This window comes from Stegodyphus dumicola, chromosome 5 (assembly GCF_044657685.1).
Source record: "Stegodyphus dumicola isolate Sdum_Otavi_A_Nest chromosome 5, ASM4465768v1".
Taxonomy (NCBI): Eukaryota; Metazoa; Arthropoda; class Arachnida; order Araneae; family Eresidae; genus Stegodyphus; species Stegodyphus dumicola.
The window spans coordinates 228,937,663-228,962,688 of NC_140772.1; the positions used below are offsets into that span (position 1 = coordinate 228,937,663).

At 31.0% G+C, this 25,026-nt stretch overlaps 1 protein-coding gene across 4 annotated transcripts in view; it reads left to right on the forward strand.

The window, feature by feature from the left end:
- The window catches only part of LOC118193981 (solute carrier family 35 member D2-like protein), a 101,176-nt gene that overhangs the window by 33,244 nt on the left and 42,906 nt on the right, over positions 1 to 25,026 (forward strand). For 3 of the 4 annotated variants that reach the window (XM_085817753.1, XM_085817755.1, XM_085817754.1), the window contains 3 exons: positions 5,067 to 5,138; positions 9,927 to 9,995; positions 17,254 to 17,356. In XM_085817753.1, coding sequence (XP_085673879.1) covers positions 5,067 to 5,138; positions 9,927 to 9,995; positions 17,254 to 17,356 — 244 coding nt within the window. The remainder of the gene's footprint in view (positions 1 to 5,066; positions 5,139 to 9,926; positions 9,996 to 17,253; positions 17,357 to 25,026) is intronic. The other variant, XM_085817756.1, reaches the window with a different exon arrangement.

The window sequence follows — 25,026 nt, forward strand, 5'->3', positions numbered from 1 at the left end:
AGGAATTCATACCTTGTGGCCTGCGGCCACCTAACAGAAGTAGGTTTGGTTTATGTAATTACGGCAAAGCCAGGGGGCTATCTGTCTAAGGAAAGGGATACCTTCGTCTAGGTCTTTTTAAGGAAAACTGGCTCATATACATGTTACACATGGGGAAAACCACGAAAACACCCATGCAGCTTGTCCGTTCACGCGATTTGAAATTTGGACCGAACTGTCAGTGTTCAGCGACTTTACTGCTCGGCTGCTGCTGGGACTTACAGAAATAGAGTGACTATTTTACTTAATACCAGTTTTACCAATCTCTTTCAATGAAAATTGCCTTTTTAGGCCTGAACTTTATAATAAAAGTATTCAGGAAAATGTGCACCAAAAGTTTTCCCATTACCATGTAGCTAAACGAAAAACGAGAAAGAGAAGGAATGAAAGAGAAAAAAATAATAAAATTAATGAAAAATGAAATGAAAATTTATACATTTTTAACAGATATTGAGAAAAGTTACATATTATAAGAAAAACATTAATGCAACATATTATATTGAAAATTACACATTTCAACTTTCAAAAGAGAGTACATAATATTATCTAGTTACATGACAAAGACCAACTTATACAAAAGGTCTGTCAGGCAGGATGAGATTCCTGTTGCCAGTTTCTAGTGGGTTTTGCGAAATTCATCTTTAGGTGGCTCTCGCATACCGCTATATATTCAACATTTGTAATGTAGCTCATTATTGACAAAAAGTTTATTTTGTTAAAAAGTATTGCTATTTGCTAATAGTAATACAGAATGGTATTTTGTTGCAGGCCATACTGAAAAATTTTCTTCCTCTTAACAAATTTTTTAGGATTGTATATAAATGATTATTCCAGACATATCACTGATGGACGAATAGCATTTCAATGTTACATGTAATACGAATTTAATGCAAATACGTAACACAAATGCATAGTACAAAATTTCTTAAACAAAAGCCATCATAAAGTAAAATTTTAAAGCTTTAAAATACTTTTGAAATGCTTTTGTCCCCCAGTTTTTGTATATAAACAAGCTTCTTATGTTCAGCTTCATGTCATTTTTTCATCTTCATGCTGTAAAAATATCACAAATTTTTCTATCATACTGGAGATAATCTCTGTTTTGTACATACATGATATTTTAACCTACTATCTGACATATGTATAATTTTTTTCCAATTGTTAACACTTTGAGAAGTGAATTTAATGTAATTAGTTCAATTTAATGCAAATAAGAATGCATCCATGCATATAAATATTTTATAAGAAATGATAATTGCATTACCTTTTTTTTATGGAATTTATTACTTTTTAGATCTCCTATTTGTTATCTTTGATCCAGGAACATTTGAATACTATCTGTACTAGCTTCAAAATTTTATAGTGCATATCTCACTTTAATTAGTGTCATGTATCAGTATGCTTTGCATGAATTTGTGTTTACCTGGCTGAGTGTTTTGTGGTTGTACTTGATGTAATCGAGATTCTTGTAGTATCCATATATATATATATATATATGTGTGTGTGTGTAATTAATAGAGTTAATACTTTTCATTTTATGGAATATGGCTTTATGTTTTGTTACATGATGTCAATGATATTGAAATACTTGGTATTCAGCTCTAGCAGTCTCAAAATTTTATATTCCCTCTGTCCCAAGCTAGTTGTTACATTTAGGTGGAAAATTTTGTCCCAAATTTGTTGTTACATTTCAAATAGGTGGAGGCATAAATAACTTTCGATGTAGTTTATAGATCAACATTATTCAAATTATAGAATGTACTACAATGAATGTAATGCTGCATACTAGGTTTTTCATTCTCAGTTTTTACTTTCTACAAAAGTAGGACTTATTTTGGGACAATTTTATCGAAGCAAATATACAGGGTTCGCTCATTGTTAAGCCACACCCCATTCTGTAAGAACTCTACCACCAGTAAATCAGAAGCACAATGTGATTAAAGCAAAACCTCGAGGGCTGTCTGCCTAAGGGAAGGGATGTCTTCCTAGAAGACTTTCTAAGGTAAACTGTATTGTATAGATGAGACAAATCATTGAATTCACAATTCATTAGCTAGAAAATAGTTTTATGCAATTACTAATGGAAGAGTGCCTACAAAATGGGGCGTGGCTTAAGGGTGTGCGAACCCTGGATTTTTTAAACTAATTTGGTTCTTATTTAAGGAGGGAATGCTTAGTAAGTAAAGTTATTCGCTGATAGCATAATACCCTGAAATTTCTGAAAAATGTTCAAATGAAATCATAAAATCTTCAGTCTCAATAATCAATACAAAATTATTCAAATGTAGCAACTAATTTGGGACAGAGAGAGTATAGGATTCATTGTGATTAATATCATGTATATTATTATTATAGGTTGTAGGTGATAGTGAAATACTTCGTATTCATCACTAACAGGCTTATAATTTTACACACGTTTAATTGTGATTAATATAATGTATGTCATTATTATATGCTGTTGGTGGTATTGAAATACTTGCTATGAATTTGAATATATGTAATGTTGCATTTACATTTCAGAGCTCTAAATCTGCAATATTTAAAATTTTATTTTTAATATTTCCTAAAAAATTTTTTTTGATAATAATTAAAAAAAAAGTCTTTAGTACCTAAAATTAAATCTCTTTTAAAAATACTTTTTCTCTCATGTATTAGAAACAGATATACAAATTTTAAATCATAATTATTAATTTCATATTTAATAGGGGACAGTAAATTATTTTGTTGCACTCAGGACAGCAGATAGGAATATGGTGAAAATTTTGTGCTGAAGTAGTTTATGTTCTGAGGCTACCAGCTAAATTCATAATATATGAATAATTGAAAAGTGAAATATATGCTCTAAATTACACTTAAATTAGAATCAATAGTTCTAATAAGTACAATTCAAAATATCGTATATGTAGATGCAAACAGGAATTAAAATCAGAATCAAGTAGCTGATGTATATATATGGGGAAAAAAATGGAATAATTTGAAACTTCATGCTTTCTTTCTAAAAAAAAATGTTTTTATTAAAAAGGAAATGTATAATTTCTAACTACCACAGATTAATCGTTTTAAAATTTTGTATATAACAAGACAATATTAGTCTCTGGTACATTTCTGCTCATAGTTAACATCGCAAACTGTAGCAGAAAAGTAGCGCCATCTTGCGGTCAGTAGAAATTTCGTGGAGGCCACTGAAAACAAAAGAATATTTTCACACTGGCATGCCTTGAGTATAAGTTGGCCTTGCCATGACTCATCTAGTTAAATCTATTATCGATAGATGGCACCACATTACAGAGTCTTTTCAGGATTTCTCGCTTTGCTCCGCCTTGCTGTATTTGTGGCCCATCCTGCAGCTTCATCCAATTTCTCTTTGGAAATTTTCCCACATCCAGAATTTCATATCAGCAATGTTTTTGATATATGAAGAGTGAAAAATATAGTTTTTGCAGAAATGTATTCAGTTATGAATAAAACAAAACCTTAAAGAATATTTTACTTCTAAATTAAACATTATGTACCAGTTTAGTGCTATAAACATTAACTTAAGTATTTTAAGAGAGAGGTGTGGTCAATGCTTAAATGCTAATTGCTTATACATATTAGCCCAGTTGGGTTATAATAAGCTATATTGATCTAATCCCCTAAGGGCAATCAGAGTGTCAACTATCAGACACTCTGATTGCTCTGGAGACTGCTCTGCTCCAAGTCGGGAAATCGGAGCAAGTACATGTGGTCGATAAAATGTCACAGAATTTTTATCTCAAGAATGGTGGCATGAACAGCTCATTATAGAGGTCACAAATAATTTATACCCTTGCTTGTCTTAAAAATTCAGTTTTTTAAAATTCTTTTTAATAACAAAATAAAATGTATTTGCTAAACTAACCCTTCACCACCATATGTTTCTATAAAAAGCATAATTCAAGAATAACAATTTTTATTGCATTAATTAGATTTCTCATGACAGGGAAAGGAAATTTCATTTGTGGAAGGAATGAAACGATTTTGTAAGGAAAAGAATGTAACATGATGTATTGAGTAAAATGGTAATGAAACATAAAGGTATTAGAAATTTGAAAGCATTTGGAAGAGCGAGATTGGAAAATTAATATCGTTAAGTAAACAAAAAAAAATATTAATGATGTGAAAGTGTTCAGAAGAACCCAGTTGATTAAATGAAGAAGCTTTAAGGAGTATTTTTGAAAATCCGGTATTAAAAAGTAATTAAGTGAGCTAAAAAATTCTCTTTTCCTTTCAAAATTTAATTCATATTCCCTGACGAGAAATTTCAGAGCTTTTTTAGTTTGGCCAATATACACCAAACAACATGATACATATCAAACAATGCTAAATTAATGCAATAATTAAAAGCACACATGAGATTTTTAAGAATCAAAAAATGAATTTTACTGATAGGTGAAAAATAACTTAAATATTGAATTGATGCAGAAGTCGAGAAATTTTGTCATTGATAGTAAGTTTAAATAATTATTGGGTACGTGTCAGTTAAACGTCACTGTCGGCTTAGTATCCTGTTGACTAAATTAAATGTCTTGACAGTTAAGTGTCCTGTAGCTAAATGTCCTGATGGCTAACTCCTGTGTTGGCCAAATGTCCTGTCGGCTAACTGTCCATGTCGGCTAAATGTCCTGTCGACTAACTGGTGTTGGTTAAGTGTCCCATCGACTAAGTGTCATGGACCCTTAGGAAATATATGAATAAGTAGTTGTATTTATGATATTCACAAGTATGCAACTTACGTGGAAAATCCTATAAAAATGAAGAGTATGTATATTATAGGAAATGGAAGTACTTTGAAGATAAATGAATTTTCTTATGTTGTAATTGTGCAACTTTTTGCGTATTTGATTTCAAAATAAAATATTTCTTATGTTAGTATTTTTTATGCTATTTGTTAAGAGCATGAAAATTATTTTTGGCATAGCTTTATGTGGCATAAAAATAAAAGTTTTGATTGCATTATTATATTTTTTATTAGATTAATGTATTTAAAAATAAAACTTTTCTTCCAGCCTTCCAATGTTCACAGTGTTGCGACGATTTACTATTTTAATGACATTAGTGGGAGAATATCTTATTCTCAAGTAAGTACCATTCTGATGGTAAGTTATGCTGTAAACTTAAGTTGCATTAAAGAGGGTTTTCATGTAATGTAATCTGTGCTTATTATTTTTTTTAGAGTGATTTTTCTATTGGATAGCATGATAATAAACAAACAAATAAAAAAAATCATTGTCATTTACTTTTAGTGCTCAAATAAATGATCTGTTGACAAATCATAAAAAGACTCAAAATCAACACTTTTGAAAATTATGGAGACAATTTTATTTTCTTTTTATAAAGTTATTAAATGCATGGGTATAAGAAGAAAAAAAGATCTGTGATGTCATGCACATCTGAATAATCCCCAGCAAGCAAAGAAATGCCATTGTGGTCTTGTATAGAATTTAATCTTTTTTTTTTTTTTTTTTTTTTTTTTCCCCCTGTGGAAATTAGGGAAAAAAATAAAAATAAAAAAAAAGCACAGTATGTTAGAATTTAAGTGACATATCTTTTACACATGAGATCTTGTATTTTCTGAGCAGAACATAAAGTGTAGTTTGAATATGGAAATTTAAAAAGAAAACAGTTAAAATTATGAACCATTGCATTTCTGAAAGAAAAATAATTTTCTTGCAAAATGTTCTGTTCGATATTTAGCATCTATCCACTAAAACAGGCGGGGTGGGGAAGTTGATCTTTGACTTAGAAACTCAAGGATTAGACTGTAAGAAAGAATATTAAAGCATATTTTCAACATTAAAGGCTTTATGTGTACCACAGTATCTTGTTTAACCCATTGTGAAATGAATTCTTATAAGTGCTGTCAATAAAGAATGAGTTTATTTCTTCTTTTGGGTTTGAAATATATCATAGCTCTATAAATAGAATTGTATTTTTGATAAGATTATATGTTTATAGAATTATATATTTGTTAATATATAGTTCACTGTTATAATTCCTACCTAAATTACAGTAGTATATGTGTCTCGCTTTGTGCATTAGCCAGATGGACTGCTGAAGATGAGCAATGCACAGTTTCGAAATTTTGTTTTTACCAGGACAAAACTGCAAAAGAAAATGTGAAATGATACAGAGGGCATGTGAGGAAGAAGCACTGCCTCTTTGCATGTTGCATATCTACTGATCTTTCTTCACCACAAATAATCTTAAAAATCTTTCTCAAATTTCAGTCTTTGTCAGTCTTTGTTCAAATTTATCTGAACAACCATTAGATGCATTCTGTAGTCCCAGACTTTTCAAAACTTCTTTTGCCTTTTTCTGATATTTCAAAGATTTCTTAGAAGGTACATAGTAGTCAAGCCAGAAGGAAGGGAATCTTGGCGTGCTTGTAACCTTTATTATAGAATGTATGATAATAATAGTTGGTATTGTCCTTGAAGATTTCCACATATTCTCACAAATTGTCTAAATATTGAATATTTCGGTAGGTAGCGTTTTCATTAATTTGTTTGGTTATTTAAATATGACATTCATTTGTGCTGAGTTTTTTCATCACCATACCAGAGCAGAAGGAAACAAAAGTTGCTATTATCTTCATCTCTATTCTAATAATGGTGATAAATTTTTGTATTGAGCTATGATCCAAGAAAAGCAAAAGTTATACCATCAGCTGGAAAAGTTAATGATTGCCTTCTTTTGATTAACCTGGTATAGTGTATCAATATCAGATTACCCTGACAAGATGGTTACAGAGCAGTATTATCTTCTTTGATGAAATTACTAAATTATATGTGTAGGATATGTATAGAACTGAAAATTTTTTTTAGAACTGCCATGTTGTACAGGAATAGCTGTTTGTGTGCTGTGTGCTGTTTGTGTCAACATTAATCACGAAAAATTATGGGTACCCTATTTCAACGAAAACATCCATTTGATCACTATATAATGCAATTTAATGATGTTTTTGCATGGCATTTGTACATAAGGACAGAATGAAGGACTCTTTTCCCCAAAACGATTTATAAAACTGATTTAAAATGGATTCAGAAGATATTTTTTTCGTGTCATCTGTATGTATGTATTTCGCATAACTGTAAAATGAATAGCCTCAGAATGTTGAAATTTTGTATGTGGGACTGCTATAACATGTAGATGTGCACCTCTCTTTTTGGTTGTGATCGACCTCACCAAAAGTATATAAACATACGTATATATTTATCCACTCTGTTACTCGACTCAGTGAGCTCAGTTTCTTTATTTTTATATGTTTGTAAATTGTGCATTTGTTGCTTTAAAAATGATTGAATCATGTTGTTCTTATCTTCTGGCTAAGGTTTTTATGCCTTTCGTAAATCTGGAAGCCATATTTGTACAATTATCAACAATTTAAAAGCTGTTTAAGTGCGGGTAAGTTTTAAATAACATGGCGGACATATTTGTTTACATTTGAAACAGGAGAAAAGTAGATTTGTTGCCAATCTAGAGAGACTAAGCTTCGCAACAAAAGATAACGTCTTCATTTATTATTGCGAATTAAATCATGGTTAATCCTTTCTGGAATTTTTTCGGGGAAATAAGTGTTTAAGATTTACTTCATAATTTTTAATACAGATATTTTGAGTTTTTACGTATTTTTGCCTTGTTGCGAGGTGAGAGCTGAATTAATTGAATGAGAAATACTAAATCGTCTGTGTAAAACTGTTTCTTTTTTGTTTTGTATGCTTAATTTCTTTTGTACATCATTCTAGCTTTATTATCGTATTTGAATAGAACATGTGGTAACGATAAGATAATTCTTCAAATGATATAAGTTTTGTGCATTCTGAGTTATAATATGAATTTTTAAATTCAATAAAATAATTCAGTTTCATTTTGCACTGTAGATGTTTTTAGCATTATATCCTTCACAAATTTCATGTAGTTTTTTTACCTGGTCTCTTACATGTTGCATATCTACTGATCTTTCTTCACCACAAATAATCTTAAAAATCTTTCTCAAATTTCAGTCTTTGTTGGTCTTTGTTCAAATTTATCTGAACAACCATTAGATGCATTCTGTAGTCCCAGACTTTTCAAAACTTTTGCCTTTTTTTACAATAATACTCCACGTACAGGAAAATATTGTGTTGTTTTCTCTTACAGAACAAAATCAATTGAACACTACTGTATCAATAGCACATGCTTCAGTTTTTCTAAATTTTACATTCTTGGAATGTTCATTTGAAATAGTATCATAATATTTGTTTATTTCTCTGTGTTTTAGTTTGACTTACTTGGTTTTTACTTACTCCGAACTAAACTCAAACTGCCCTAAATATCTCAAACTAAGCTTACAATTTCTGCTACATGAATTACATCAGCTTTTTGTTTTAATGTTAATCTTTTCTTTTCTGAAGCCATGCTAGATAATGTATGTAAGTAAGCACACAAGTACAAAACTATACTTCTTTTGCCCTCCCCCAGTCCTAGCAAGGACTAAAAATAATAAAAGTTTTCACTCTATCCACATTGTGAAATCCTTGTGTCTTGGCAGGTGGTCCATTCATTTCACCATTTTTTCATTGGTCTCTGTCTTGGATTGCCTTATAGCCTGCTAATACTGTATTCTCCCTACTGAGATCTGTAGCAAGAATGAGTGGATTTTGAATTGTATGAATGTGAAATATCTTTTTGATTGCACCACAACTTCCTTTTCTCTATGTATTGTCCCTCTTTTCCTTACTGAAAAGGAGTTATCAAAAGAGACGGATTAAGTTCTCATTTTATTATTCTTTGTCTCAAAACTATCTTTCACTGAAAACAAAGTTGCGTTTTGGAACCTCAAAAGATTATTACCAAAAAGCATTTCTGTTTATTTCTCTATCTCAATTTGATTTTTGAAACTTTTTTTCAACGTCCGTTAAACAGAGTGCCACTTAATAAGAGGTAAATACATAGGTCTCCATTCAAAGGGACAAGGACCAATTTAATTGTTTCTTAACCACTTGCGCTATGACTAAACTTCATGGTTGCGGTGCCATGTGCTACAATATAACAAGCAGTAAAGTGTCTCATTTATGCTGCTCTGCGTCTGCGAGTGCAATCCAGAGCTGTAACTCGAGAACTAAACAATCTCGTTATTAGGGGATGTGTGCACCACGTTATTTTAATTTTGCGATAAATGCCTATCGACGTGCTGTTCACGTCACTCGCGGTTTGAGACAAAAGTATCTCGATGTGTGTGGCACGTCTTTTTAGTGCAAGTGGTTAAATAAGAGGTGTCCCATACAGGAGGTACTTTTATATCTATCTATCTAGCTGGTTGTATATGTGTTTGTGTATGCATTACATTTCAAAATTAATTGCTTTCCATCTTCATTAATTTTTTTTTTTTTAAATTGTTGATTTTTATTTATTTTTCATGTTTGGGCTTTAACATTTTTAGTCACTGTTACTTTCTATATGTTAATTAGCATCCTGTTTATTATTACAATTTATTTTAAAAGTAAGCCTTGAAAATTTAAGGTGTTAAATCTTTGTAAATTATTAGGTTTGCTGAGAGACTGATGGAGGTCTGCTATTGAATACAGAACTCCCTGTGTTGACAAAATGCTGTCAGGCAACATGTCACTATGTTGGCAAGCAACTTTGTCTCCACATGTAAACTGGCCTTAAGAAATCAACAAAATTGTTTTAAAATAGGTTTAAATATGTTTAATTTTGGATTCGTAGATTAAATTATAAAATTTAATTGTTTTAATTAAGCAAAATTTTATAGCATAAAAGAATCAATAAAGATTTATAGTATTAAAAAGTTTTGGTGTTTCTAAATTTATTAATGAGTGATGTTTTAATTTGGCATGTTTTTCTCAGTACTCAATTTATTGCAGAACAAGGCAAAGCTTACCAGTTGTCCTCACTGTATTTGCAATGGTTGGTGGTGCCATAATTGCAGCCTCGTAAGTTTTTTTTTTTTCTTTCTTATCCCTCTTTTAAATTCTTCCAGTTCTATCAGTTTGTCTCTCTGTCTCTTTCTGTATATACAGGGCTTATATTTAGCCGGAGTTAAACTCCAGTACTTCTTGGTTTTTAAGGAAAATTGTAATTCCAAAGGGGGGGGTACTGAAATGTTAAGAAAGCTGGAGCTCCAGTTCTTTATATAATTGAATAGAAATACCAATATAAATTTCTATTATTAGTGAAATAATAAAACATTTCTTTTTCAAGCAGTTAGTAAAATTGGCATTGATACTAACTACTGAATGGCTTAACTGAATTTCACATTCACTCTGAAGAGTAAAATATGCAGGGAAACTTCAGCACCTAAGGAGAAAAATCTCCCATTTCAAAAATCTTCATCTTTTAGCAGAGATACATTTATGGACTTTATCCATCTAGCTAAGAGGGCTTGAAACAAATTAAAAGTCAAAAGAAGGAAGCAATTTTTATCTGACCACAAAGAATATTGTTCAAAATTCTTTTGTCTCTCTCTGTCTGAGCAGCAGTAGTGGCAACAGCCAGGCATCTGTTACAAAGCATGCTGATTATGATTTTATATCTCATTTTAATTTATACCATTTGACATAAAATTTGCATAAACCTCTGGAGTGAGTGAGTATGTGAAAAAATGAGGCATTAAAAAAAAATAGTAATAATAAATCACCATAAAACTAATTGTTAGTAAAACTTAAAAGTCACTAATCTTCTTTAAAATATGTGGGACTATTATAAGTGTAAAATATAAATAATACAAGTGTAAATTTTGGAGGAATCTTTGTAATTTAATGCTAATTACCAGTAAATTTTGCAAAGTGATTTTATTCTTGAATTTATTTTATAGTTATGTTAAGTATTAAATTATGTTTAATAATAATGTATCCTACCTACAGATTTATTTTATTTTTAGAGTGGTTTTACAAATGTGAAGTTCGAGTATAGATAATTGCTTTAGTTTATTCAATTCCCTTTACTGATAGGTTTTTATTTTTTTTTAATTAATGGTCCTTAAAAGGACTTGATTTCAATGTGGAGAAATATGTACGAACCCTGTATAGAAATCTGAAGTATTTTATGTAGACTTAATGTTTAATAGGTAAATACTGGTTTTTAGTTTTAATTTAAATTTGTAAATATTACACTACTAATTTTATCCTTGTGATTATGTGCACTTTCATCAAGCTTAAATCATCATTTTGATAACTTTTTTTCTGTATATTAGATTTTTTTCATGCTTGGATCAGTATAAAAATTTAAAAAATATTATGTAAAATTGAATGAAATTATCCCCAAATATTTTATATTATTATTCCAGACTTTACTTTAATGTAGTTTGTGTACCATGTTATAACTAGTTTAATAATTAAAATATGCATTTGACCCTAAATCAGATTTTTCCATTTGGATTGCTTTTGAAATCATGTTGCTGCATGGCATAAAAACTACACAAGTTTAAAAAAAAAAAAAAAAAAAAAAATCTGAATAATTTTGTGACCAACTTTACAAAATTCTTCCAATTGATTATGTAGTAAATTTGTAGTTTTAACAGATGTTTATGGTGTGAGTTAAGCATATGGGGGAAAAAAAAAAAAAGTAAAGTTTATTTGTCGAAAAATACCGTATTTACGCGAATTTAATGCGGATCGTTTTTGGCCAAATGTAGTATTCAAAATTGGGGTGCGCATTAGATTCGATGGCGCATTAGATTCGAGTGCAAAGTTCGCCGATGACGTCAACCAAATTTCTTGACTACATTTACCGTTACATTTATCATTGACACATTATTGCATAGAGGATACAAACTGCAGAGTACGTAGTCACGAAATGGAGGGCAAACAGAGAAGAATGTCATAGGACGCTACTTTCAAACATAAAGTAATTCTTTATGCTGAAAAAAATGGCAATAGAAAGGCAGGGAGAGAGTTCAACGTAGCTGAGAGCAATGTTCGCTTGTGGCGGCAACAGAAATTGGCACAGTTTGCAACTAAAGCTAGTAGAAAGAAATTCACTGGCCCTCGCAAAGGAAGACACCCTAAAATTGAAGAAAAGGTTTTGGAATTTGTACGCGAAAGGAGGAAGAATGGACAACCTGTGACTAGTGACACCATAAGAAATAAAGCAAAAGAGGAGGCTGAAGTTCTTGGAATACCAAAACAAGAGTTTAAGGCTAGCCGTGGATGAGTGGATCGGTTTATGAAGTGGATGGGTTTATCTCTAAGACGCCATACAACAATATGCCAAAAGCTTCCTGCAGATTTTGAGGGAAAACTATTAACATTTCAGCGGTATGTCATCACACTTCGGAAGGAAAAGAATTTTTCAATGGGGCAAATTGGCCACGCTGACGAGACGGCAATGTGGTTTGATATGCCTCGTAACTACACCATTACGGAGAAGGGGACTAAGGAAGGTATCATCAAAACTTCGGGATGTGAAAAAGAACACGTAACAGTGATGCTGGCAATAACAGCAGACGGGTGCAAACTTCCCCTTTTCTTAATCCTCAAATGGAAAACATGCCCTAAAACCCCTAAGAATGAAAAGCTGTTCCCAGATGATGTCCTGATTCGAAACCAAGAGAAGGGGTGGATGACGGAATCATTAATGCTTGATTGGCTCCGAAATGTATGGAAACGCCGTCCCGGTGGGCTCTCTAATCCACCATCAATGCTTTGTCTGAACGCATTTCGTGGTCATCTCACCGACGACGTAAAAAAGAAGATGCACAGCCTAGGCAGTGATCTTGTTATCATTCCTGGAGGGATGACGTCTGTGTTACAACCCCTGGACGTTAGTATAAATAAACTTTTTTAAGGGGTACGTTCAGGTGGAGTACGAAAAATGGTTTTGTGAGCCAAACCGTGTATTGACCCCGACAGGAAAATTAAGCGTGCTGCACCGCACATTGTTGCACACTGGGTTTCTGCTGCCTGGAAAAGCATCGAAGCACAAATGATTGTGAAATCTTTCAAGAAATGTTGCATTTCAAATGCATTGAATGGCAGTGATGATGACGTGCTCTGGAACGCCGAGGATGAGGAGGATGAGGATGATGATGATGAGGAAAGAAGAAATGAATCTGCTTCTGACGAAGAGAGCTGCGAGGATTCCAGTGATGAAAACATTAGTGAATAAAGACGTTTACTATTAATCACTGATTGTAGAAACTGTTAGCTAGATAGAAATGTTACGATTTATTTCATGTTCATATTTTACGATAGATACTGTATATACGGTAGTGCTAATTAACAATGATTGTTTCACATGACAATAGCCCACTAATAGGTTAATTCTATGTTCTGCTGCTTTATGTATAAATCCATTGTTGTATAAAATATGGTATCTAAATTTAAATAAAATTATCATACCATTAATTGATAGTTTATATACAAATCCATTGTTGTATAAAATAAGATTCAATAAATTCCTCATATCATTGATGCGCATTACATTCGCCGACAAACAATTTTTTTATTATTTAAAGTTTTAAAATGGGGATGCGCATTAGATTCGATGGCGCATTAGATTCACATAAATACGGTAGTAATAAAAGTTTATTTTGTTTGGCTTGCTTTTATTATATAATAGGATGGGTGAATCAGTTTATTTATCTATTTTTTCTGCTCTGAAAACCTTCTTCTGCAAAATTATGATGATACATTAGCAAAAACTTTATAATAAAACAGTTGGCCTTCTTTTGCTAATTGTCATGTTTGAGTTTTAACTATTTTGCTTTCCTTTATAAATGCATTGCAGTTAAAATTGAAATTTCTGATTTAAGCCTTTTGTTATTAATTGCTGATCAGCTGTTATATATCTGCATTTTTTACACACCATTCGACACATTTAGCCCCCCTTTGCACTGAGTCAAGTTTTGCTAACGGTCAGTCACTTTTCATTGGCTCTTTTCTAGTAGCGTTTTCCCCCTTTCTACGTCATCCTGCCAGTTAGTAAGAAGTATATATGCTCGGGGTTGATCCCCCCGTTTCGAGTTTCATCGTTTGCCGAAGAAGACGGCGCAACTCCTGGTCTGGTTTTTAACAATATATTTTTCTCTTAAAATTTTTTTTTTGGTCTTGGCAAGACCCTTGCTTCAATTCTTCTGTTTTATTATCATTTCAATATAAAATTAAAATTACTTTTCGGTACTTTTATAAAGTATTAACTCTTTAAGCTAGCAGGTCCATCCATAAGATCCTGTATATTTTGACTAATAGCATATTGGTATTTATTTTATTTTGTACATCGGCATTTCCATTCCATTATTTATTATCCTTATTACACCTTAATGTGTTTCTTCAAGTGGGCACATCGGGAAATTGGAACAGAGAATTGAGACTCAAAAATCTGACAAAGTTATTTAATTAATTGAAAAATGTGTCGTGTTCAGTTTCAGTTGTCTGTTTCAGCGATACGCATTATGGAGTTAGCTTAGTTCGAAATTCATTAAAATATATTTTCCCTGATGTGCCTTAATGAAGTTCGAATTGGGCTAATCTGCCTTTTACCGCTTCTTAGTTTTTATGTTTTAGCTCGAATAATTAGTTAATACTTTTACTAATGTTTTAAATATAACTTAATTAGATTAGCATATTGCTTACTATTAGTATTGATTTTTACTTGTAAGTAAAAAAATGTTGTATTTTTCTCCTATAACACATTTCATTGCAACTTATTTTGCTTATGTTAATGTTTTCACAGAACCACAGTATTTCAGCGGCTTTTTAGCGTTCGAACTAGGATTTTTCTTTTAACTTTCTTAAATTTTGCAGCACAGTGCGCAAAGTTTTTGACTACATAGGTCTTTTATCGTTTGTTTTTTCTGCTTTACTTTAAATTATATATATGCACACATATATATATATATATATATATATATATGCATATATATATATATGCATATATATATATATGCACACATATATATATATATATGTGTGTGTGTGTATGCACATGTGTCTAGGAACCCAAATGTTTGAAGACTGAATACAAGAAGTATTTGTAAAATATGTTATACATATTTTGAGTATAAAATATTGTTGCATGCGTACGGGTTCGTTATGAAATGAGTGCACAAGTCCGATGAAAAATGAACAAAAATTTATTATTATCACAACAAAAATGCTTAAATTTTCTCAAATTATCATGCAGTATTACAATATCTCACAGTAGTTATCTTTTAACTACTCAAATATCCAATAGAACATAATTCAAAGCAGCTAAAGAACGCTAATCCGTGAATTCGCTACAATCAACAACAATAGTTTTCTAAACAAAAACAAACTAAGCAACTACTACAAACTGAGATGTTTTCCTCCTTTTATAAGATTTTAAAATCACGCGCTAGAATTTTCCAGTACTTTCTCGAAATCAAAAAGAGATATTTATTTATTTAATGCGCGCGCTCTTGTATTTTCAATTTTCCGGCTTAGCTTTCTTTTAATATTCGTCACCCGCTGCACTGCGCGAGAAATAAAACCATTTGATTTATAATTGAACTAACATTAGCTTTTTAAATACCAAATTCGTAACAATATGTTGAATATTTTGTGTATATTTTGTAAAGTATATGTTATATTGAATTAAGAAAAGCGTAAAGAGGGGGGAACAACAAAAAAAAACTTCATATGTTTATATATAAACTGTCATGATATTCCATACGAAGTTCTGTTTTAAGAATAGGAAGCCTCTGTTTTAAACCTAAGATGAGAAGGGATATTTTCTGTCTCAGCTTCTTGCAAAAGGATTTGAGCAAAATATATATAGCCAAGATTCTGAATTTTTAAAAATACAGTGATCAGTTCAGCGTGACTTTCAAGGCAGAAGAATCAATGGAAAGATCCAAGGACAGAATATACCAGCTGAACAAACAGAAAGTAAAGTAAATTTTATTTAGGTGGAAAAACATATTGCATACAGCTGTGTGTGTGTTTAATTCCAAGAATGTGCCTATGGAGTAGCTTTTTCCCCTCTGTGTGCAATTCTATGAAACTGAACATTCACACACAAAGTCTTAAAGAGGTAAGAAAGATCATTGTGGAAGTATTCTCAGAAATGATACTGACTGACACCTTGTGGGAGGGGGTGGGGAAACTGTCATGATAGATAGGACTAACCAATTAGTCAGTTTTCTGTTAATCCTATCTGTTAGTCATCTGCTTATCTGTTTCTGTTAGTCAGGGTGTGCTTTTCTAGTAAAATTGAGTTCGTAGGAGTTGACAGTGTAATTTCAAGGGTAACTTTATTTTTCAGTTTGATTATTAGAATATGCTTTAAAAATGCTTTAAAAGAGGAAAATACTAAAACAAATGCAAAAATTCCATACAGCATCAAAATCCGAGCCTTCCTTGGTAATTAACAAGCATTTTTGCTTTCCATTATCCTTGATACTTCTTGTATGGCAAAAATATCTTGGTGATGGCTGTTACTAACATTGTTAAATATGACACCAAGATTGTTGGATCAGAAATATATGAAGTCTTTGAGATGTAGCTTGAATGATGTATTACATTCAGTGTGTTTGCATGGCAGCTAACAGCTCAAGCACAGTTCCACAGTTTTGGGCTTTATGAATTCTTACAAAAAAAAAAAAAAAAAAAAAAAAAAAAAAAAAAAAATGTTGACCAATTTTCAGTGACCTCTAAGCAAATTTTTAAGCTTTGTTTAACAAATTTTTGAATTTAAAAGTAGGCAAAAGAGCAGCTTTAGTTTGTCATGGATTTTGAATAAAACGTTTCTGAGAGAATGAAAATTTTCTTGTTCCTGAAGAACTGTATCTGATTGTTTTTGAAATTAATAGAATTTTATTCAAAATCTTTACAAAACTAAGGCTGTGTTTTGCCTAATTTTAAATTTTACTTTGGCATGTATCTCTTAAGTTTGATTCAGAAATTCAGCAGACCCTTTCTATAAAGCATCCACATGTATCCAGCATTTATTTTTAAAACATTCACAAGCAAATATAACTTTTAAAGATTTTCTTTACGAAATTGTTTGATAGCATCTGTGCAATATTTTTATTTATGGTTTTTTTTTTTTTTTTTTTAAATTTTTGAATAACATTATTTATTAAGCTCCTTAACTAACAAGTATTTCTTTTGAACACTGAGAGTAGTTTTAGATTGCCATATTTCATGCATATGCTTTGTTTATCTGCACTATGGCAAAGCCAGCAAGTTTTTTTTTATCATGCTAATTTGTGTCATTCATAATTATTTTCAGGGATGATCTTTCTTTTGAACTAAAAGGATATATTTTTGTTCTTTGCAATGACTTTTTCACTGCCGCCAATAACATTTGTGTGAAGAAAAAATTAGATGCAAGAGTAAGCATAAACATACTTGAAATACTTTACTAGTTTATTTTTTTTATCTTTTTTTGAATGAGAGGTCAATAATATTTATGTGAATGCTGCTAGGTATTTTTTAGTAATTTCCAGTCATATTTCCTGAATGACATTCCTGGTGACCAAATAGACATCTTTATCACCATTTGAATTTATTTCCATTTTTCCACATCTGAAACCTTGAAATTGGATAACTACAACTCTCCAATTTCTGTCATATCTAGTCAAATGCAAAGAATTTCATCTATGTAATTACAGCTATTAATTGTTCATTTCAAAACACCAGCTATAAGTTTACCATCATATGATTATGAAGTATGTTCTACTACTGTCAAACCAATTCTTCATTTGAAAAATCCATTATGATAACCACCCTATTATGCTATTTATTTACCACCATATTTTGCACTGATATATGTATATATTTCCCTTATCTGAATTTAACTTTGAAACCAAACACCTGAGAAATGGCTGTAACATTTGAATTTTCTGTAACAAATTCTTTTACTTATTTCTGCTCACCATCATTTAATGCTTAACTGAAAATTTCAGAAAAGTAGTGTTGAAAATGATATATTCAACGATCAAAATAGCAAGTGAAGCCACAGAAATAAAGGTACTTTCTGGTTATGTGCATTCCCATGAAAAACCTTCAGAAAAGTCTGAAGCAACAAACATGTTGCTGAAAGTATTTAGATGACAACTGATGTATCTCCCAAAAGTAATTTTTTGCCAACCCAAATATGTGCATAGCATTTTCCCAAATGGTTTTGTACTTCTCTAGACATTTTCACTAATGTGATTGCAGGTTATGATCCCTCCTATGGGAATTTCAGCCTTTTAGCATAGTGGAGTATATGCTGCAGTTTTAATTGCTTTCTGCAAATTTTCAGACTTAGCCTTCTGCATACATAGAACGCAATGTGGCTTAGTGAAGGCAGCATTCACCTCTTTTTTCCGCCTCACTTTAGAGTTTTGGTACTAAAGTTGTGAGCAATGCCAAAGTTGGGCTGTTCTCTGTTTTTTTTTTTTTTTTTTTAAAGTCTATTGTTATGTGCATAGGGAGAGGACGACAGCATCAAGAAAAGGGGGTAGGGGAGAAATGTGCATATCTTGTATGGAAAAAAAAGAGTGTAAAAGAAGGGGAAAAAAGCTGCATTGTATGCATTATTGGATTCACATCTATTCCAATAATGCATAACGGTCCTTAAAAGTCCTTAATTTTTTCAAAAATGATTTTTGGTCCTTAAAAGTCCTTAATTTTGCTCATTTGACGTTTCTTATCATTTCTAATGATTGCCATTCTAAGTGTGAATTACGATTTCTCATGAATATAGAATTAAAATTACACGGCTCTTAACCAATCTGTTGGCGGATTTGCGTTGCAAACGATAAAAAAAAACAAAAAACAATTAGCTACCCGAACGAAATTATTGGTGTCTGATTGGCTATTCACCTAGTCTTTCGAAACAGCTGTTATCCATAAATTTAGGCAGATTGTGACGAAAGCGGGAAGCCGGAAGTTCTTTAAGAGGTGAAAGTGATGATGAAGGTGCTCGAGAAAAAAAAAGGGGGGGGGATTCTGAAAATATTTGCCAAAATTAGAGCAATCCCAACCTGGAAGGCCACAACCCTTCCGACGCCAATAGGAACGAGATGCCTGGAAAGTGCATTTTCAATAAACTGTGGCTTCATCAAGCTGACTACAAAGACTGGATATTGATGAATGGCAATCCTTAAATGTGGTCTTTGTCTGAAACAAATTGAAATTTCTAGAATGGGAGAGTCAGCGCTGAAAATTCACATGAAAATTAAGTTTCGTTTTATCATTTCAATTTGTTTTTACACGGTTTTGCTTAGCTTAATTTCTGTGTTTGTTTCAATTAAGCCATAAATTAATTTTTTATCACTTTCTACAAAGTTTATTCTCTTTTGCACATACTATGTATGGGATATCGGGATTATGAGTTTATTTCTGCAGAGGGTCTGTTATCGATTTCGCGGGAAATCTGTTGGCTCCATTTCGATTTTAGGTCGCCAAGGGCAAATTCGGTAATGCTAGCCGAGAAAAAGTGAAGTTCGGAAATACGTTTTGAAGCTTCAATAGACAATTAAGTATTTGGTTTAAACCTATGTTGTTGACAGTAATGCATAATTTTTGCTAATGGCGATACAATTATTAGTTGAAAATAACTAACTAATTAAAATTTTTTTAATATTTTTAAAGCTGAAAACAACTAATTGAAACTAATTTTCCTGAATTAACTAGACGCAAAATTAACTTTCATGAATTACTAAAGTTATTGGGTAGAAGTTTAACTGAAAATATACATTCTGTATTATATATATATATATATATATTTATACAGTACAAAGTACGAGGTCTAGACTCGCCGGGACTTCGGCGATCACAGATTTGAGATTTTTCCGGATATTAGATCATTTTAAATCTACTAAGATGGCATGTAGAAATTATAAAATTGAAAATATGAAATCGTGATTTATGAAATAATGAAGCATTTATGATTTAAAGGGTATCAAAATTTACAAAAGAAAAGAGCTTAATATTTATATGTTTACTTTATTAAACATTTCTTTCAATGTAAGTTGTTTGATTTGTTTTCTCTGCTAATACTTTAGACTAATACTATAGACATATAGTTTCTTGTTCAGTTATTAAGTTCCATTGCTCAAGTCCTGTAATTGCTGTGTCGAGAATTCCAAATAACTTGTCAATCAAAATTTTTTCTCATTCAGTAACTTCTCTGTTACTTTCTTCACTATCGGTAGCTGCATTTTCTAGATTTAGAACCATACTACAGATTTCACTCTCCGTTAATTGATTGATGATTGGGCATTGTCATCGCAATGTAAAACTTCTGTTTGACTTCGCTAAATTCTGCCGCCTGGTGCGGCCATATCAGTTATTCTTAATTCAAATAGCACTAAATATAATCGTTTGTTCTATGAGTATCATTAAAAAAATCTATTTTTAGCATAAGGAAAGAAATTTCTGCTAAATCTCCCCTTGTCAACATTTTAGCGCATTAAACTTAAATCTGTAATCGGACAATACTCTGTTATTTGGCGTCGCTGCATGATTCATCACTCAAGTTGTCATCCATTGATAAACATGCGGTGATGAAAGCAAAATACAATAAATAATGATTCGCGATTTCGGCATCAAGGATATAAAATATTAGTTGATGTAAAATTAACAAATGTTTCGGTTTGAGATTATGCCAAGCAGATACGCAACTATGGAGTCAAGTTATTAATCACACTAATTTATGCTAAAATAATTATTTCTTCAATAATGAGATATTTTATTTAGTGCCAAACTGAGATTAAGAATCGGGATTTCCGACATGTTTTTTTATGGTGAGGAAAAAAATGTAATGCGCGTGCGTAAAGCATACCCCTTCCCTTCAAAAAAGCCCTAAAAAATTGGTTGGTGGTGGGTGGCTTTGAGATCCTGATTTTAGATCATTCCAGATATTGGATGTCCGGATCACGGACTTTGTACTGTATATATATATATATATATATATATATAAATTTAAACAAATTTAAATTTAATTTTTAACAAACACGTATATAAAAGTAAAAAAGCAAATTTAAATCCTAAAAAAAGGAATATATATATATATATATATATATATATACACATATATACATCTTTCAAAATATAACTTACCAGTATGGATTCACTCTTTTAAAATAATTCTACTTTAATTGAACTTAGGAGATAATATAATAAATTAATCAATATTGTTTAGAAAGTAAATTATATATATATATATATATATATAAATATAGTAAAAAATTTATATTTTCACTATTCAAGTATTCACTGTGACAAGTATTCTTATCTTGTCACATTAACAGGCCTCTGTGGAAAGGGGCTTCTCTGTAAATAAAGCAATTGAAATTGAAAATTTAAGTGACTCATCATACATTTTTCAACGCACAGTATTTGATTACATAAAATTTTCTGGAGGTGTTCTTAATATCGAAATTAATAAAGAAATGAGATCAGCAGCAGCTTCTACAAGAAGTGGAGTTCGTTATTTAGAAGAACGTTCAGTATTTAGAAGAACAAAAATCTTTAACTAAATCTGAAAATTCAAAGAGGAAAAGAAATATTATTGAGGAAGAAATTGTTTATATGAAGCAGAAGAAAAAATTTCTTCAAAGGGACATTAAAGATATTAATGAAGAAGTAGATGCTTTAGCAGATGAAGCTGAGACCAGCAGGAACATTGATTTATTTATCAAAGCAAATGAACTTAGAAGAATAGTTAAAGAAAATGAAATAGACATAAATAAATTAGATGTTAAAATAGTTGAAAAGATTTCAGATTTAAAAAAAGCACAAATGTTTTGTATCTTTTACTGTACAGTTTATTATTCTAGTATCTTTCAAAAAACCAAGGAAATAAATTGTATGTTTACAAATCAGTTATTTTAATCTGCAAAATATTCTTACATTGTGATTATAATAGTAGTTGACTGTGTTTAAATAAATATCAAATAAGTTAAATAATAATCATGTAAATCTCTTAAATAGTGACTGTTATTAGTGTAAAATACACTTATACATGTTTTTCAAGAAATTATGTTCCTAATTTAATGTTATCTACTTCATAACTTGTAGGGAGTTAGTTTAATTTTCAAAATTGTTTTATGGTAAGTATTAAATTGAATTTAATAATAGTGCATAATACACACTTCTGTTAGTTTCTTAAAGTGAAATTACAAGCATGAAGTCGGTTGTATGGATAATTGCTTTATTCTATTCATTTTTTTGTTTGCTGATAGGTCCTTAATTTTTTCTTTGATGGTCCTTAAAAGTCCTTAATTTTCATGTAAGGAAATGTGGACGAACCCTGATTTCTGTCTAGAGTTGGCATCAAGTAACAACATTTTGGTTAGGACATAGATAATTAGAAAGTACTGAAATAATTATGAATGACAATGTCATAGTCTCATTTGTCTCTAAGGAAATGCGACCAGAGATAACCATTTATGTAATAATAAATGAACTACTGTATTATGCTTGTGTAAAATATTTATTGTAGCATCTGAGATAGTACTCAAAACAAAAGTAAGAAATGGTTTTTCCATGGCAAGCTATTTTTCTTTAGCTTACTGATTTTCCTTCTTTAAACAGTAATTTTTTTTGTATCATTCTGCACTGATTTGTATAATGAACCATGTATACTTTATGTAAGGAAAAAAAAATCTGAACATATCTGTTCTTTTGTAAATTAGTAAAATTAGAAAATACAATGTAGTTAAAAGTCTGATTTCAAAACACTGCAAAGTAAGAACCACTAGTCAGGATGACCTGATTATGTGTGATATAATAGAACTTCTTTGGCAAAGGAAAAAAAAAATACTTCCAAATTCACTGATAAAGGATGCTGTATTTGTAAAACATAGAAATGTTGTTAACCAATCAGAAACAGTAGTCAGTTATGAGAAAATGATAATTTAATTAATAATACATGATTTAAGAATTGATTTAAATGTTACAAAAAAGCAAGTTTCAAAATCAGCACTTGTTTACTAAATACAATAAATATTCTGTATACTGTCCACCATATTGTGGTTTGAGTTGAAAATGCAAAAAAGCATATTCTATAACATATCAGAGTCTATCAGTTGTGATGTTATGTAAATGGTGTGTGCCTTGAAGTCCAACCATTTTATACAATATTTTTTAGGTGCTCCAACATTGCAATAGTTACGGTCAGGTGAATGTGGCAGCCAGTTGTTTGAAAATGATGTCTGATAATCCTTCATTTCTGAAATAGGCATTCAGTAGCTGACTCTTTGTCATTGCAATTTTTGGAGCAGCACCATCTTTCATTTTTTAAAATTACTAATGAAGTTTAAAATTTCATAAATTTGCATTACACATATGAAGTCTTATCACTGTTTATTTACTAAACCAAAAAATTCAGTTTGTCTGAAGTTCAGTAATTTAAAAGTAAACATGTTCAACCAGTTGTCTGTTCTTATCCATGTTGGTGGGAGAGGAAACCCTTACGCTATGAAACAGCATTAACTCATTTTTGAGTGCATCCTTCCTTTTACTTGCTATCATGTGCCATCTTATTTCCAGTACCGAGACATGTTCTTACAGTAGGGATGGTACATTCTAAAATACAGAATCAAAGCATTTCCAAAGTTAGGATCATCCAGCTTAACTGAAAAATCTTAGTTTATTATTTGTGAGTGAAAAAGTAAGGCAGTGTAGAAATATGAATTTTTATTTAAAGCATCTTTGTTTTGAGAACAGTACTTCTTTGTAATGGTAGATTTTGCAATATTTCGAGTACGTTATTTTGCAATTTTTTATCATTTCTTTTATACATTGTCACTGTAATCTTTCAAACAACATTTTTATTTTTGAAATCAAAGTTTCAGGAAATATTTTTAATTTGAACTTGTAGAGACATTAGGTTATTTCAAAGCGAGAGAGATGAAAAATGAGCAATGCCCTTACCAGGACTAGAACCATGGACCTCTCGAATACGAGTCGAGTGTGCTGACCACTAACTACACCACGAAGGCATACTAAGAAGGTGGGAGAAATACCTAATGAACTGAGAAAAGTTATGTGACTCTTTCTGATCATATGAGCCTTTCAATAGTTGAGTGATTAAAGCCTCTGTAACCACAGTTTGTTTCTACAAGTCATTTTCAATAGAATTAACTGGTTTCATATCTGTTTTTGCCCAATTCCCTAATGTATAGCATAAGTACATCTGATAGCATAGCTACAAACTAGTTTTTGAATTACATAACACAGGTAAAAACTAGTTTTTGAAGGAAAATTCTCTTCAAAGGCAAACACAAAGATGATGTATGCTTTTCCATAATTAAATTATTTTACTTGGCAGAAGTTATTTGTTAGTATGACTAACTGATACTCTGGCATATCTTTAAATTATATAGTGTTTACTATGTGCTTAGTAGCTTATTATTAACTTATTATTATGTATAATTTACATACTAAGTATATAAGAGCATGCAAAATTTTTTAAACTTTATTGCTTAATGGCATACATGACTTTATGCAGTAATTCATGTACAAATTTATTTACTATGTAAATTATTGGGAGTACAAATAAGTCTCTGTCATTAGAAAAAATGGCACCGCCAGTAACTTATGGTTAAAATTGCTTGATGTAAAACATCATATCGTAAGGTTGGACATCTGCTAGCAACATAACCTTGAGATAGTGGTGATTTTATATCAGCATCATATACTTTTTTGTGCGAAAATGTCAAATTTTGAGCCAAATGAGCATCATTTGTGGGAAAATGTTTTTCTTCTTTAATTTGAAGAAATCTGCAGTAGATGCTTACAGTGAGGCTGCTGTAAGTGAGAGAAGTTGTTAAAAGTGTTTTCAAAAGTTTAAGAACTGTGAATACGATGTCAAAGACTAAGAATGAAGCAGAAGGATGAAAGTATATGAACATGTGTAATTGGAAGTATTATTGAGTGAAGATTCATGCCAAATGCAAGTAGAACTTCTAAATACATTAGGACTGAACAAGCAATTTCACATTGCTTAAAATTATTGGGAATGATTCAAAAGCAAGGAAATTGAGTTCCATATGAACTGAAGCCAAGA